Consider the following 16,155-nt stretch of genomic DNA (forward strand, 5'->3'; position numbering starts at 1 on the left):
CACAGCTCATGTTCCCCTGCCACCTCTTCTCATGCTTCCTGCAGGAGGACATCTTTCTCCCTTATGGCCTTTCTTAACGCTGTGCCTATTTTGCTGAGGGCCATCTCTACTGCCTCATGCATCACCTTCACCTCTTCCCAGTCTTGGGGAGGGGCCCAGTCCTCTAGGAGGCAAGCGACCTCAGACCACAAGTCCATTGGAAGACACTCAATTGTCTCCCATCCACAGGGGCAGCCTGCTTGTCATGCCAATAGGTTTTTCAGCCCCGGGCAAGTTCACTGGGGATTCAGTGAGATTGAGGAATGACAATGGAATGTTCTTGGGGTGAAACGGTTTACTACCTGGCTTCTTCTCCCAGCAATAGGTCAAGCACTAGAATTACGTCTACATCCAACAGTCTGAAGGTCTATAATCCTTCATCTCTGCTTCTGCCCAGAGCACTGGGCAGAGCCCCTTATACAGTGACTCAGTCAATGATAGCTAATTGTGTAGGGTGTGGAAGCAGTAGCCTAGCAGCAGGCCAGTTACATCATCAAGTAGTTTAGGTTCAGGTAAGGATCCTGGCCATAGGAACCTTCACTTTGTCCACACTTCACCCCTCCAGGATTCTCGCCTCACAATCTACATACTCTCAATCTTCTGCAATGGTCCCTGTACAAAAAAACTGCAGCAATGTAGCTACAACAACAACAGAGGATAATAACAACATAGAGATAATAACAAAAATTAAGATACAACAAAATTTTGATACAGGTAACAAAAATTATAATAATCCTTAAACCTGAGGAGGTTATTCCATTTATATTCAAAACCAGTTCTATTCAGGTGAGTTCATGACTCACACTTAGTAGTGGTATTGATAGGGGAGCTTCATGCACCCCAGGGGATATAGTAGTTTTTTCTCCAGGGTGTGTGCCCAATCCACAGATACCTTAAAGGCAATAAGACACATGTTTTAATGATACCAACCTAGGCAAATCTTGTCCATCAGGTAGGATACATGCAAGAGAGTGGTCCTGTGATAGGACTATAGCAGGAAGGGGGTCCCATCCAGGTCTAGTATACTATACCTTTATCCCTCTCCCCGTGGGGGTTATTGAAGGGTCTATATATAGTGCTACTGGAGGTGCATGCACTGGCCATAATGATAAAACAAAACTCCCTGGTAAGATGCTCCTACCTTCTCTCCTTTTAGGATATACTACTGTGATCTTTGGGGGTCACTCTGCTGTTACTCCAAGACGAAGCAGGAGGCCTGCTTCCAGGCCTTGTCCCCAAGGTGCCAGGAGGGCCAGCCACCACTGGCCCATGTGTCAAAATGTCTAAGGCCGTGTCCACTCAATGGAGTTTCCAGGGTTCCTTGCAGTTGGTGCTGGCAGCAAGATATATTCTCATGGCCAAACCTCGGCTTCAACAACTCCTCCTTGGTTTGTACTTGCAGTTGTATAAGGGAGGCAACAATATGCATTAGCACGTCTATGGGGCTTACTGCTCCTTTTGGAGTTTCTCACTCAAATGCTGTAATACTGTCCATAGCAGACTGACCACCCCTGTAGACTATTGGTGTCTGATTTCAGTCCAGATTTTAACAAACCATTGTATATCTCTATCATGCCTCTCACAGTAGGATTATATGACACATGAAACTTCCATTTGATTCCTAGCTGTTGCACCTATTCTTGTAATGCATGTCTGGTAAAGTGGATGCCTTGATCACTCTCAGTTACCTGTTTTGTTATAGTAAAGGCAGATGCACATGTCTCATCCTAGTCCCACCTGATGCCCTTTTGTACCAAATGGTATAAGGACTTCAGAATTTGTGCCAAGTGTGAGATAAACACTCTCCAATAGCCTAGAAGACCCAAAAACTCCTGTAACAATGCCACAGTTATAGGGATAGAAAATTATACCAAGGGCCACCTCTACTGCCTCAAATGTCACCTCCACCTGCCTCCAGTCCTGGGGTGGGGCCCAGCCTTCTAGGAGGCAAGCCACCTCAGACTACATGCCCACTGGGGGACACTCAACTGTCTCCCCATTCATAGGGGCAGCCCACTGAAGCACTCCCTCCATAAGGGTAGCCTGTTCTGTTCCTCGGGTAACAGTGAATCCTGCCAACATTACCAATAGTCTTGCCAATGGGTTTCAGCCCTGGGCAAGTTCACTCTGGGTTCAGTGAGACCGAGAAATGACAATGGAATGTTCTTGGGGTAAAAGGGTTTATTACCTGGTTTGTTCTCCTGGCTATAGGTTGAGCACTAGAATTACTTATGCATATCTGTAATCCTCCTTCATCTCTGCCTCTGCCCAGGGCACTGCACAGAGCTCTTTACATAGTGACTCAGTCAATAATAGCTTATTGCCTACTGATGTGGAAGCAGTAGTTTAGCAGTAGGCCAATTACATCATCAAGTAGTTTAGGTTCAGGTGAGGATCCTGTCCTTAGGAACTTCCATTTTCCCCACATTGCTGAAACACTCCTCCCATAAGGGCAGCCTGTTACATTCTTCAGTCTACAGTGAATCCTGCTGACGTCACCAGTTGTCTTGCCAGTGGGTTTCAGCCCCAGGCAAGGTCACTCTTGATTCAGTGAGACTGAAAAATGACCAAGGAACATTCTTGGAGTGAAAGGGCTTTTACCCCACTTTATTCCCCTGGTGGCAGGTCATGTGCTAGAATCCCATCCACCTCAGAGCAAGTCTATATGTCCTCTGGGCCTCTCTGCCCCCACAGCCATCTCAGTCTCTGTCCTCGGTACTGTCACCACTGCAGCCTCTGCTCTCCTGCAGCCTTGCAGCTGTGCTGCCACGTCTCCCAGAGCACTGGGTGGAGCTCTTTATATAGAGTCAATAACAATGTCTTGCCCACATGTGTAGTGAGCTAGCCAACCAGGGCCAGGTGAGAATCCTGGCCATAGGAAACTTCACTTTCTCCACAGCATTTTACATTTAGCTGCAACATACTATTTCTATCATTATCTATTATTTATCATTATGAATAATTATAGCATTTCAGAGCAGTAGTACAGCATTTGGGGATGGTGATAAAATGTAGATTCATATTTTTAGGGTTGAGGTGAGGCCTGAGATTCTGCATTTCCAACAAGCTCCCAGAGAATGCTAATCCTGCTGATGTGCTCCACACTCATGAGTGGCTAACTTTTAGAGCACATTATCTTCACTTTTAAGTTGTTCTCAATGTAGCACTTTAAAAATTCACATATGATGCTGTCATCAGATATTTCATCTCATGCCAGTGAACTTCCATTTACATAATAAAAGATCAATTTTAAAAGTTTATCTTGTATGTACATATTTCTGAATTATACAACATACATACTTTGTGTAAGTTAAGATAGGCTAAGTTATGCTTCAATAACAAATAATCCTAAACCTTAGTAGCTTAAAGCAGCATGGTATATTTCTTGCTCATACAAGTTCCCCATAGATCTGCTGCATCTGCTGCAAGCTCTGGTCCATGTCGTCACCACTCTGGGACACGGGAATAGGCTCCACCATTGCCAGAGGCCAGAGCATTTGGAAGAGATACGGGGAATGTGTACTGGTTCTTAACAGAATTTCTCCCAGAGGTGATACCTGCCACTTACATTTATTGGCCAAAGGAAGTCATGTGGCCATGAGTAACTTCAAGGGACAGAAGTGTAATCCTACCATGAGCTCAAGTAAAGAAGCAAAATATTACTGACTATCCCTAATTACCACCACATAATACTTGCTTTTGAAAGTGATCATTAAAAGGCTTTCAATAAAATCCTGTGCTTGCATTTTATGTGGTCTTATCCCACTAATAATTACTAACTCTGTATTAAATTTTAGTTTTTGCAGCCTTAAAATAAAAATTCAGGTGACCTCTCTAAGCATCAAAATTTACCACTGATTGGGTGATGATTGGGTGATTTGCAAAGTGCAATTGTTTCCACTTAGGCTGCCCATTATAATCACCTGGGGAGCTTTTATTATCCCAGGTCACACCTCAGACCAATTAGAACCTCTGGAGGTCCAACCCTGGCATCTATAGTTTATAAAACTCCCCAGGTGATTTCAGTGTGCATCCAGAATTGAAACTCTTGTGCTAATCTCTCTTCCCAAAAGAGTGCTTTCTTGTTCAAAATAAAGTAACAGAATGCCACCAAAGGGAAACTTTACTGGGGCTTGAGTATAACTTTATTGGGGCTTTAGGGCAGGGAGCAAATTGCTCTTTTCTGAGAAGTAATGTGGGGAACAACACCTTGCCTTTTGTTAATTGTCTCTCTCATCTTGTTCTGTTAACCCCAGGTATGAGCACATACATTTTCTTACCTGTTGGATTGGGTAGTCCTATTTTGATTTCTTTCCCTGTGTGGTTATAATTTTCTGGAGGAACTAATTATCTGCAAGGAATACGTGGGGAGTGTGGAACTGAATCTTCTGGGCACTTTTTGCCTTTGCTAATGCTGGGCCTTAGTGTCACCTTTCTGGACCATTTTGTGAGCCTATGTGTTGGTATAAGTTACAACAAAATAAGAATTAAAGTCTTTTATATGCACATACAGTACATGCAAAAATAGGCACAGATACACATGTACACACACACACACACACACTCTCTCTCTCTCTCTCTCTATTTGAATGGTAGGGAAGAATGCAAAGGCTTTAGGGAAGTGAGAGGCTCCAAAAATGGAAACTTGTCTGAGGCCACAGAGTGATATGAAGTCAATGAAAATCTCAGTCTTCTCACCTACTGCTGGTCTGACTTATCCTACCTTTATAGAGGTGTGTGTATGAGTGTGTTGGAGCATGTCCAGTAAGGTCAGGATAACTCAGCAATGGTTTGGAGACTGGGGGTCTCGTTCTGCTTCTGTTCACTTTCTTCCCTGAAGTTCGGCTGTGGCTCTTCTAGTCAACTCAAAGTCAGATCTGTAGGAGCTAGAAAGTGCTGGACACAGATCAGAGCATGGGTAATTGGGCAGTTCCTTGGCTGTCCAGAGCCACAGGCTTGTTTATGGATTGTGATCCACGACTCCCTCTGTCCTGCACTTTTCAGAAAGCAAACCAGCAATCAATCAGTAATTGTTTCCTTCTGTGTAGATTCTCATTCCAAAGACTGCTAAGGGAAAGTAGATGTTGGCTCCTGGAAGAGTAGAGGGACCTGGAATTAGGCGTCAGGCCTGCAGCCTAACTGTAGATGTGGTAGCCCTGCAGCCCACATTTTCCAGCAGAGGCCTGATTTAAAATATCTTATCCTGCTGGTATTAAAAACAACCTAAATGCCCTAGGAATTCCATCTAAACCATATTTTCTAAAGTGTTACTGCTGAAAAAAGCACAGAAATCATTTGTTAGACTGTGTTACCCCAGTTGTGGTTTAAAAAATATATTGCTCTATTTATGCAAAGAAGACTTTTTGTTGTTTTTCTAAATGGTGGGATTTAGAAAGGCAAAACCAGTCCTGTTGGGGACATATCAAATTAGAAAGAGCTGAGCCTGTATCCCACATCTCTGAGGAAATCCAGGCACTGTGCCTCCTAGCTATTCATCTAAGCATGAGTGCAGGCGCTTAGCCAGGTCCCCTTCAGCACCTACCAGGCAGGGAGCTAGAAGTTGGCTAACTATGACTGGGACTCTGCCCTCAGAGACCCTAATGGGGAAAGGAGATGTGGATATACCCGTTACTTAATGCTGGTTGAAAGTAGACATCAGGATATAGAGATCCTTCTGATTGGGAAGATCCAGAATGATTCCTGTTCACTAAATCCTCATCAGAACTGGCACAATTTGTGACTGATCCAAGCAAGTCCCTAGGCCAGCACAGAGTCAGGGAGCACCCCAGGATGAGAGGAGTGGAATGCACATACCACGAAGGGAGGGATTTGGGGTGGCCATCTGTGTAGACAAGCTATCATATTAACTTAAAACATCTGAAAGCTGAAGAATGGCATCTCACTGTTTTAGCTAGCATGTTTTTGGTGGCTGGTGAGGGCTGGCTGTGTTTTCCCAGTTGCCCAGGGTTGTGAGCTTCCATATGTCAGTCGCAGAGGGCAGAGCCATCACCTCTGACAGGTCTCTTCCTTTCCTGCCCAGCCCAGGTGTGAAGATGATTTCTGCCAGGTTCACTTTGTGAGTGATTCTGCTCAGGCAGAAGTCTCTGCTCGCTTCTCATCCCATCTCCCCTCCCCTCTCCCTTTGCTCTTTACCAGTTCCTTGACCATGGCATCCACGCTTCCTACTGTGGCTCTTGCCTCTCTCGTTCCAGGCACTAGAACAGGCACGGACATCAGTGATGGCACCAGTGAGCCAGGCCTGGGCTCCCCGGCCTCCTACACCAACCCCCTCCCTGTGCTCCATCTGGTCGAGGACCTGAAGCTGGCCCTGGAGATGGTGGAGCAGCCGCAGGAGAGAGCAGCCCTGCTGAGTCAGATCCCGGGCCCCACGGCCGCCTACATACAGGAGAGCTTGGTGAGTGGGCCCTGGCCTGTTTGAGGAGCCGTGGGGAACATGGCTACGGGGCTGCAGAATGCCACCACTGCCTGAGCTGTTACTTCGTCTGTGCACCTTCCAGCCTTTTCTTGCTTCCCGTCTAGCTTTGGCTGACTCCATGGTGTGGTCCTGCCCAATAGGAGGGCAGAGCCCAGCCAAGCCACTTAGGCTGCATAGTCAGCCTGCCTCTGTGCTCCAGTCACACTCCCCTGAGAAGGGCAAATCCAGGGCCAGAGAAGAGCAACCAGGGAAGGTTTTTACCTCCAGGATTACATGTACAATTTACCAAGTTATAATCCCTAGCTGAGGGCTCTGTCCTTGGCCATCCCCCTGCTCTTTGTTTCTTACAACAAACTAGAACCTTGTCACCTCATTCATTCCTTTACAACTGTCCTGCTCTTCAGACTCCCTTGCCCTAGAAATATTTCCTGCCCCTAGAGTGGGATGCAGGCTTCCTAATTCTCCTGCTCTCTCTCGATCAGGCCCACACACCTTCTAGTCTCTAGGGAAGCAGCTGAGTGACCAAAACTGTAAATATATGGCTTTGGTTACCCATCTCCTTCCCTGTGGGGACCGGTTGGTCAACTTGAAGAGACTAGTAATATCTGGGAATAGGTAAGTGTGGATAAAATGAAAGTTCCTGTGGCCAGGATTCTCACCTGGCCCTGGTTGGCTAGCTCACTGCACACGTGTGGACAATACGTCGTTATTGACTCTATATAAAGAGCTCTGCCCAGTGCTCTGGGTGACACAGTGGCACAGCTGCAAGAGAGTAGGACAGAGGCTGGAGTGGTGGCAGCGCTGAAGACAGAGGCGCAGAGGGTGGCTGTGCGGGCCGGCTGTGTGGGCAGAGAGGCCCAGAGTCAGAGACTGGCTTGCTGCATGCAGACTCGCTCTGAGTAAATGGGATTCTAGTAACTGACCTGCCACTGTGGAAATAAAGTTGGGTATAACCCTCTCACTCCAATAACGTTCTACTGTCATTTCTTCAGTCACACTGAATCCATAGTGAACTTGACTGGGGCTGAAACCCATTGGCAAGACAGTAAGGGGTGGAACTCAGCTGTTCCAGGGCTGGAGGGAGGAGACCAGGAGGCCAGAGGCATGTGATCGCCTATGCCGAGTCTGAGGATGGAAACAGGCATACAGTCTTCCAGGGCTGGAGTCCTGAAGACCTGATTCAGAACCTACATGTCGAAGGAGGAGGCAGTGTTGCAGTGATGTGGTGCAAGCAGGACTTGACCCCATTGCTACTGGCTTTGAAGATGGAAGGGGGCCAAGAGCCGAGGGATGCAGGCAGCTGCATGAAGCCGGGAGTGTGGGCTCTCCCTTGGAGCTTCCAGAAAGGAACGAGGCTCACCCACACCTTATCTTGAGCCAGAGAGACCCACTTTGGACTTCTGACCTCCAGAACAGTGAGATAATAGATTTGTGTTGTTACAAGTCCCTGAGTTTGTCGTAATTTGTGAAGGCAGCAATAGGAAATTAACACAACCAGACCCTGGTAAGAAGAGGGGGAAAGGTTGCTAGAGGGGGTCAGGTGGGTCTGCTCCAGTTAGGTTTGAAAATCTCCTCATTCCTTCCTCGGAGGAATACGGTCCTCTGTGGTCATCTCAGACCTGTGGTGGTCACAGACAGAAGCCCCCATCTTCCTCTGTACTCACTCTTCACTCTGGTTGGGAGTTTGCAGGGCCAGGGGCTCCAGGAGTTTGTTCTGTCGCCTCCCCGTAGCAGAAGGGCTGCCCCCCTTGCTTCCCTGGAGCTTCGTCAGGAGCTCTCTGGCTGTTACTGTGCTTCCAACTCTATAATGCTGATCCTGCCTTCTCTCCAGTCATCTCTACCCATCTTTTGCCTGCCTGGCTTTAACAGCTGCAGCTTTCTGTGGCTCACTTTACCCTGGGCATGGACTCCAGTCCTTCCCTCCATCCCTACTAGCGTTAATGACTCAGGTTAAAGAAAAGTTTATGAAGCCTCAGGAAAATCACAAGTCCCTAGTCCCTCAATCTGAAACCCTTGGGTCCAGATGCATTTTGGAACTCAGAACTTTTTAAGCTTTAAAAAAGTGAGATATATTGTCTTGCCAATGGGTTTCAGCCCCGGACAAGTTCACCATGGATTCAATGAGACCAAAGAAATGACAGTGGAATGTTCTTGGGGTGAACATGTTTATATCCAACTTTATTCCCATGGTGGCAGGTCACTAGAATCCTGTCCACTCAGTCTGCATGCAGCAAGCTGGTCTTTGTCTCTGGGCCTCTCTGCCCGTGCAGTATCTCAGCCTCTGTCCTCGGCACTGCCACCACTCCAGTCCTGTCTCTGCTTTCCTGCAGCCTTGCAGCCGTGTCGCCCAGAGCACTGGGTGGAGTTCTTTACATAGAATCAGTAACAACGTATTGCCTACCGTGTGCAGTGAGCTGGCCAACCAGGGCCAGGTGAGAATCCTGGCACAGGAACTTTCACTTTATCCATATATATATATATATATCATGTAATACATCCCATCTCTAGTAAATACAGGACAGAAAGCATATTAACATTTCTGCAGCAAAACTTAGGAATATCCACCCCAAGTGAGATGAAGAAAGACTTTATTAAGGTTCTCCTTGCCAGTTCAGGCCTGGTTTTCCTGCCAAGTAAGTTTGGCACCAACATTATTTAAAACAACTAAAACCTTTGGGTTTTCAAAGCTTTTGGGTGGTTTCAGAATTGCAGGTAAAGGATGGTGAACTTACATGAGGAATATTTTAATGCAGAAATCAAAACTTAAAACCAAGACTGCAGGTTTTTCTAATCAGTCTGCAGAGCAAGTTAGCACCTTCTTATTTAAATGCCCCCACTTGGTTCTGCCAGTACATAACTGGGAGACTTATTGACATTTCTTCCCCAGCAAAAGCCTGGTTTGCCCAGAGTACAGAAAATAGCGGGTGTTCTTATCCTGTGTTGTAGAGTTTACAATGACTATGTACTTTTACCTTGTGTAAATGTGCCTGAACTTATATGACTATTTCTCTGATACTGACATTTAGATTAAAATTTTAATCTTTCACTAAAAAAAGTGGCATTGCTGCAGAGAATGTGTTTGTACAGAAGTATTTGTCTTTATCTCTAGGTATTTTCCTCAGTCTTCAAAGTAGAATTGCAGAATTAAAGTAGAATTAACAGACAAAATACAGGATTCTCAGTAAAATTTGAATTTTAGATAAGCAATCAATAATTCTTAATAAGTATGTCCTGTGTGGTTTGCTAAATTTGGCAACTTGAATCCAGAGGTGTTCCTATCTTTAAGCCTTTTGACACATTTTTTCCAAACCACTTTTCAGAACGATTTACCCATTTATGTTTTCATTTGCAGGGTTTGAAGTGAATCCTGGTTAACAATATTCACTAAGATTAAAAAAATAACTTTATTAATTTCATAGGAAAAATGTCTTTTTATCATTTCTTCATTTCTTTCTATAGTAGGAGGGCTAAACTTTTTTCACAAAATGCAGCTGACCTAACATATGTAAGTTATAAAACATAGCCCAAAACAGAGATGTTTAAAGAACATGTTTAAAACTAGCTCTAGTATGTTCTTGCCACACACTTCAGAGATCACCTTGAGTCTCTTGGGTGTGCATGCCGAGCCCTGGTCTGTTTAGATCCTATGCTCCTCACTCCCTCTACCCGCTCCATGAGGATTTTTAGCACTTTTCTTACATACTCAAATTACCTTTTATTAGCCCTTTGCTTTACTTGTGTAATTTTCCTCATTTTATTTTAAAGTATTATTTATGGTACTTTTTGAGACAAACACCTTAAAAGGCTTGTCATGAACTCCAAGTCTCTCCTGTTTGGGTTTCTTTTCCTTTTTTCTCAAAAAAGGCCTTTTCTGACTTCAAATCAAATAATAGTCATCTGTATCTTCCTCCAGTAGGTTTCCTGTTTGATTTGTATCTTTTGGTTAACTTGAATTCACCTGCAGTATTTTTTTTTTTTTTTTTTTAGTATGTGCTTTGAAATAATGGATTTCTGTAGTTCACCAAAAGGGATTCTTAAAAAATATATTTGATCCAAAGGCAATTGATGTCGTGGTTTGTTTTTACAAGATGAGTTACAGAAAAGAGCTTGCATTCAGATTTGCAGATCTGTTTTGGGGTTATTTACAATGGTTGGAGGAATGTCTTCCTTTGGAGAGATTTTCCTGAAAGTTGTCGCATTCATAAATCAGAGTAACGAGGCCATCAACAACCTATGAATGGTATACTTTTAGGTGGGTCAAAAGTTCATGTAAACATTCCAAGATACTGGAGCTGGATGTTAAGGTTTTGATTCTGGAGACAGCCTGTTTGTGTTTTAGATCTCGCAGACCTGAAGTTATGTTACAGTCTGGGTGCACCCATATTCCGTCATAGATCTTGTCTGTGAAGACTGAATCCAAAGCACTGAACAAATCCACCAGTACTTTTTAGATTAGTTTTAGATTGCTTTCGATTGATTCTTTTAGTTAGAAGGCTAGAAGGCTTTGATATTCAAATTGTGGTCTACGGGCCAGCAGCTTCAGCATCCCCTGGCAGTTTATGTTTGTTTTTGTTTTTGTTTTTTAAAGGCAGAATTTGGGCCCTCGGGTCAGTTGTCCACCAGTTAGCTGCAGTGAGAGGGGCAAGATCCCGTAGGAAACTGGTGGTGTACTGTGACTGTTAATCAGGATTTTCAACACCCATGTTGGCACCTGTGTTGCATAAGAAAAGAGGGGTGCTGACGAGGCAGCAGTGGATGTGGGGCAGTGATTGAGAGGTTGGCGGTCAGAATAGAATGAATCGCAAACTAGTCTTCGGTGGGCCCCATGTCTTCAATGGAGAGGGAGCTCCAGGGCCAGAGCATCAGTCACGCTGTATGTCTGCAGCTGTGTTTCTTCGCAATGTGGCTTGTTCCTCCTCTGCTGGGTGCTTGCAGGGCTGGGCACAGAATGGTCGGCAGCAGCAAGGACTCTTGGCTTGGGGATAGCTGTAAATAGGTCAGACTCATACCCTTCCTGGGCAGCCAGTAGAGTGAGGGGATGGGGGCTCTGGGCCTGGAAGGGTACATGTGGGGCTCTCTGAGCTGGTGACGCTCTCTGGGGTCTCAGTGAGGAAAGGAATGCAGGGTCTGGATTCCCTTGTTCTAGGAGCAGTGTCTGCATCTGAATTCTGGACCTATCCCCGGAAAGGCACTGGTGGGAATTTCAGCCGAGGCCCTGTACAGGGAAGTCTCTTGGATGCCGCGGTGAACTAGTGCCCGGCCTGCAGAGGAGCTCCGCCTGGTGGTCCTGTGCTGCAGCAGCGCTGTGGGACCCCTGGAGGATGCAAAGGCTTGCTCTTGTGTTTGGCAGACAGGGCCAAGCTCAGGGTCAGTACTCTTAGAGGATGAGCTGAGGCCCTGGCTGGAAGGTGGGGTCATCCCTGCTGTGGTGGGAATGGAGCTGAGTTCCAGAAAGGGGCAGCCTCCTACCCCTGCCCATAGCTGCCTCCTAGATGGTGGTGAAGTGCGGGATGGTGCCCTCAGGGAGTGTGGCTGTCTCTGGCCCAGAGCCCCTGCATCCCACCAGATGGTCCTGCAGGGGGAGAGGTGCTCATCAGTGGCCTTGACATGCACCACAGGCACAGTGGGGCTAGTGCTGATGACCACCCCCAGGAATCTGGCTATACCTGAAGGGGGTTTTCCTATGGTTTGAAGGGGTGTCACTGTTCCTCCACACCTGCTTGGCTTGCCTGGGCAAGGCTGGTGGGTAGAGCCCATAGAGGGGCTTGTCAGCCAGCTCCCAGCAGGCCCTGCAGGGCTGGGGACAGCCAGCTAGCAAGGAGGAACAGACCCGGTGACACAGGTCTCTGGGTGATGCCCCAGAACCAGCAGGGTCTCCAGATGGGGCAGCTCCAGATGCTTCTCCAACCATCTGATATGTATACTCCTCAGCCCAAGGCACCCACCCATCCTGCTGTTTAATGGCTTTGACTGTGGGTCAGGGGGAGCTTTGGTGAAGACCTGAGGCTTCAGGGGCTCAAGATAAAGCCTGAGGAGAAGCAGGCAAACCCAGGCAGCAGCAGAGTGAGGATAAGTCAGGGCAGAGTCCCGGCTCCAGGGAGAGGGGTGGGCTGACAGAGAAGCTCTAGGCTCCTCCTGGAAAAGGGCTCATGGAGCAGCCTGGCCACCCGGTGGTAGCTTGGGCCATCCTCTGCAAGTCTGCAGGTGTCCTGGGCTGTGTGCTTGGGCAGGTAGAGGCCCCCTGAGACCAGGTGAGGCAGTGTGTAAGGAAGGAACAGGGTAAAAGGCCAGCACTCTGGCACTTGTATGTGGCTTTGGGTGAACTTCTGTCTCCCTCCTCTGGGACTCAGTTTCCCTACTGGAAATGGCAGCTGGTTTGACAATCCACCTGCAAGATCTGGCCCAGCATTCCAGTCTTGCGCTTTGTATGGGGGCTATACTGAGCAGCCTCCCATCAGGCACCAGCTTTTGCCTTCCTTAGTCTAGACCTTTTCGTTTCCAAAGTGAAGACAGGTTAGGGAGCCTCTCCAGGTGCAGCTGCCTTGTGTCAGGGCTCAGCAGAGGCCCCCTTCTCAGGAGCTGTGAAACAGGATGGCCTGACTGGGTAGGGAAAGGTGAGGCCCCATCTAGGGTATGTGCTTTCCTCTGGCACCCTCAGTTACCTTCTTAACTAGTCTCTCACGGAACTAAAAGACCCAGGCCCAGGAGGGCACATGGCCACCACCCCCACCCCCCACCCACCCACCCCCCCGCACCCCCGCCATCAGCTCAACCACCTGTCACAGATGTGGCTTATGCTTGCAGCTCCTCAAACAAAGCCCTTGCGTTCCTCCCAGCTTCAGCTTGCAGTCTTTCATTCCAGCCAAAGAAGCAGATTTGTTTACCATATTGAAAAGCCAGAGGAGTTAACAGAAAAGGTGGGGAGAGAAAGCTGTTTTGTGAATTATAAACTGAGAGCTTGAGTTTCCTGGGCCATGTGATTCATCTCTGAATCTCTATTCTCCACCCAAGGCAGCCTGGAACAAAAGATGCATCAGGTTGTATATGTGTATTGAACATATTAATATTGAAGAGTTACAGACTGGAGTTTTACAGGAAAATTTTTTCTCTGCATCTTAAAAAGAGAAAAGGGAAATCTTGTGGTTATTTTTCAAGAGGGAAAAAAAACCCTAGAGCTTCTGGGAGCCAATTTCCCCTGTATGTTTCCTGCCCTCCCACTACAGGTGTGAACTTGAGTGAAAGCTCAAAGTCAGAGGTGTCAGCGCGCTCCCCCTGCACACACACACACACACACACCCGCCCCCGCCACTCCCAAGGGACTCCTGCCCTGCGGGGCTGGTGTGTCTGTGGGGCGGGGGGGCGGGTCTTTGTCTGCATGCAGTACTGAAAGAAGCCACTAGGTGGGAGTCGGGGACAAATGCTGGAAAATCTATAGTCTGAGAAAGAAGGTATGGGCCTTATATAGAGATAAATAGCTTTTTTTCCAAGTAGAAAAATGACATAAGCTCCTTATTAATGAAGCTGCTGGACTGTGCATCTGGGTCGCTGGCAAAGAGAGTTCTTTCCCATTTTCCTTGGAACCCAGTGAACAAAGGACAGGGCCAAAATGCCTGTGTTTGTTGTGGGGCAGAGGAGACTGGAGGGAGAGCTGAGGGCTGATCCTGGGAACATAGACCTGACCTTCCATTGTCAAAGGCAAGAAGATCTCTCCAAACCCCTTCATTCTAAGGGGCATTAATAAGATGGCCCTCTCCACTCCAGCAGGCATTTCTGGAGCCTGTGCCTGAGAGGCTCTGCTCTACAGATGCCTCCTGTACCTTATGGGATTTCGAATACATTTTTCCTTGCACAGCATCCCAGATTGGGGGCCTTAAGCCACTGCAAATTCAACAGTTTTAATTTTCCTAGATTTTGGCTCCCCGCCCCTCCTCCTGCCCCAAAGTAAATTGTACCCTACTAAATTCTAGAGATCTGGCTCCTTTGAAGCCTGACATGAGGAGACTACTTCAGTCCTGGAGAACCAGTGTTTATAAATGACCAAGAATGTGCAAACACTGGTGAAAGAGCAAATAAATCCTTCCCCACTAAATTTCCTGCTGCAGGCCCAGGGGACATGGTGGGTAACGTTGCCAGGTCAGCATAACTTGAGGTCTGGGCATGTAGACACCCACCCAGACTCCACCTAAAAAGGCTTGCCAGAGCCCCACCACCCGGAGCCTCCTGCCCTTTCAGGCAACCACTACTAGGCAGGCAGGCAGGCTTCAGAGGATTCATATTTCCAGGCAAACTCGCTCAATACCCTGTGCCTCAGGAAACTTCTGAAAGCTGTTTCATAACTGCTTACTACTCAGATATGGCTCAAGACCAGCATTATGAGCATCATCTGGGAGCTTGTTAGCAATGCACAATTTCAAGCCCACTGCCAACTGACTAGGTCAAAATCTTTTTTAAAAGAATGGCCTCCACTCAGGATTCATTATAGATGGGGAAGCATTGTCCTAACCCCAGGGGTCAGCAACCCATAGCCTGCATTTGGTCCACTGCCTCTCTTACCCCCCATGAGTTAAGAATTATTTTTATTTTTCAATGGTTTGATGCAAACTCATAAGAAGAATATTTTGTGATGTGAAAATTCTGTAAAATCCTACTTTGTGTCCACAAGTTGTTACTGGAACACAGCCACCCTTGGTTTATGTGTGAGCTGTGGCAGCTTTAGTACTACACATGGCCGAGTCGAGTGTGACAGAAACCGCATCATGACCCACAGGCCTGAAACACTTGCTATCTGGCCCTTTATAGGAAGAGCCTGCTGACCCGTGTCCTACCCTTTCTGGAGGTGGGTGCTCTCACTTGTGAACTGTGGGGACTTGGGGTGTGGAGGCCAGGATGTTGTTTCCCCAGCAGGATTTACTTGCCAGCTTAAAGGAGCAGTGTCCTCGGGCTGGGCTCTTCCCTATCCGCTCCCCACCTCCCCAACTGCAGTCCTCCTGTGCAGCACACCAGGTGGAGGTCACAAGCCTGTATTTGACTTACCAGGAGGGTCCTGGCGTCTGTCACCATGGCCCAGAGGCCAAGGCTCAGGGCTGAGCTTGAGCTCAGGGTGTAGGTGGTAGGTTAGCAGGACTGCATGTGACCCACGAGAACCCTCAGCCCACAGTCCTGCCGATTAGATGCTGCTGACTCCTGGCAGGAGACTCTTGGGAAGACCACCCCCAGTCATTTCTGCACATCCATGAGATTCCAGCCAGGTGGGTGACTGTCCTGGGATTCTCTTCTAGGCCCTGGGATGCAGAGGGCAAGCTGCACGAATTCCCCTGTCCAAACCTGAGCATTCTGGCCTCTTACCTGTGTCTTTATTCCCCAGATGCTTAGTCTCCCAGTCCTGCCCTTAGCCCTCAGCTGGCTGCCTCACATTCCAGACAGTAATGAGTTGAGCCTGGTTGCCAGTGAGTGAGTTGCTGTGGGGAAGGCCTTGAAGGCTGTCGGGGTCACTGTAATTCGCTGTAATGACCTCTATTTGTGTACCCTGTGTGGTTCCTGAGAACTTCTCTCTTTCGCAGTGGGTTCGTGGAGTCCCAGAGACTACCTCAAAGGGGCAGTATGGTGGAAGCAAGAACCCCCTCTTAATAAAGGCAGCCTAACCTTTCAGAGTAACTGTCGGCCAGGTGAAACCCAGACTT

General features: G+C 47.5%; 1 protein-coding gene across 13 annotated transcripts in view; it reads left to right on the forward strand.

Annotated features, from left to right (window-relative positions):
- The window catches only part of LOC118914532 (liprin-beta-2), a 191,505-nt gene that overhangs the window by 91,183 nt on the left and 84,167 nt on the right, over positions 1-16,155 (forward strand). For all 13 annotated transcript variants that reach the window (XM_057507302.1, XM_057507298.1, XM_057507300.1 and 10 more), the window contains exon 3: positions 6,252-6,454. In XM_057507302.1, coding sequence (XP_057363285.1) covers positions 6,252-6,454 — 203 coding nt within the window. The remainder of the gene's footprint in view (positions 1-6,251; positions 6,455-16,155) is intronic.

Source organism: Manis pentadactyla, chromosome 9, assembly GCF_030020395.1.
Source record: "Manis pentadactyla isolate mManPen7 chromosome 9, mManPen7.hap1, whole genome shotgun sequence".
NCBI classification, from domain to species: domain Eukaryota; kingdom Metazoa; phylum Chordata; class Mammalia; order Pholidota; family Manidae; genus Manis; species Manis pentadactyla.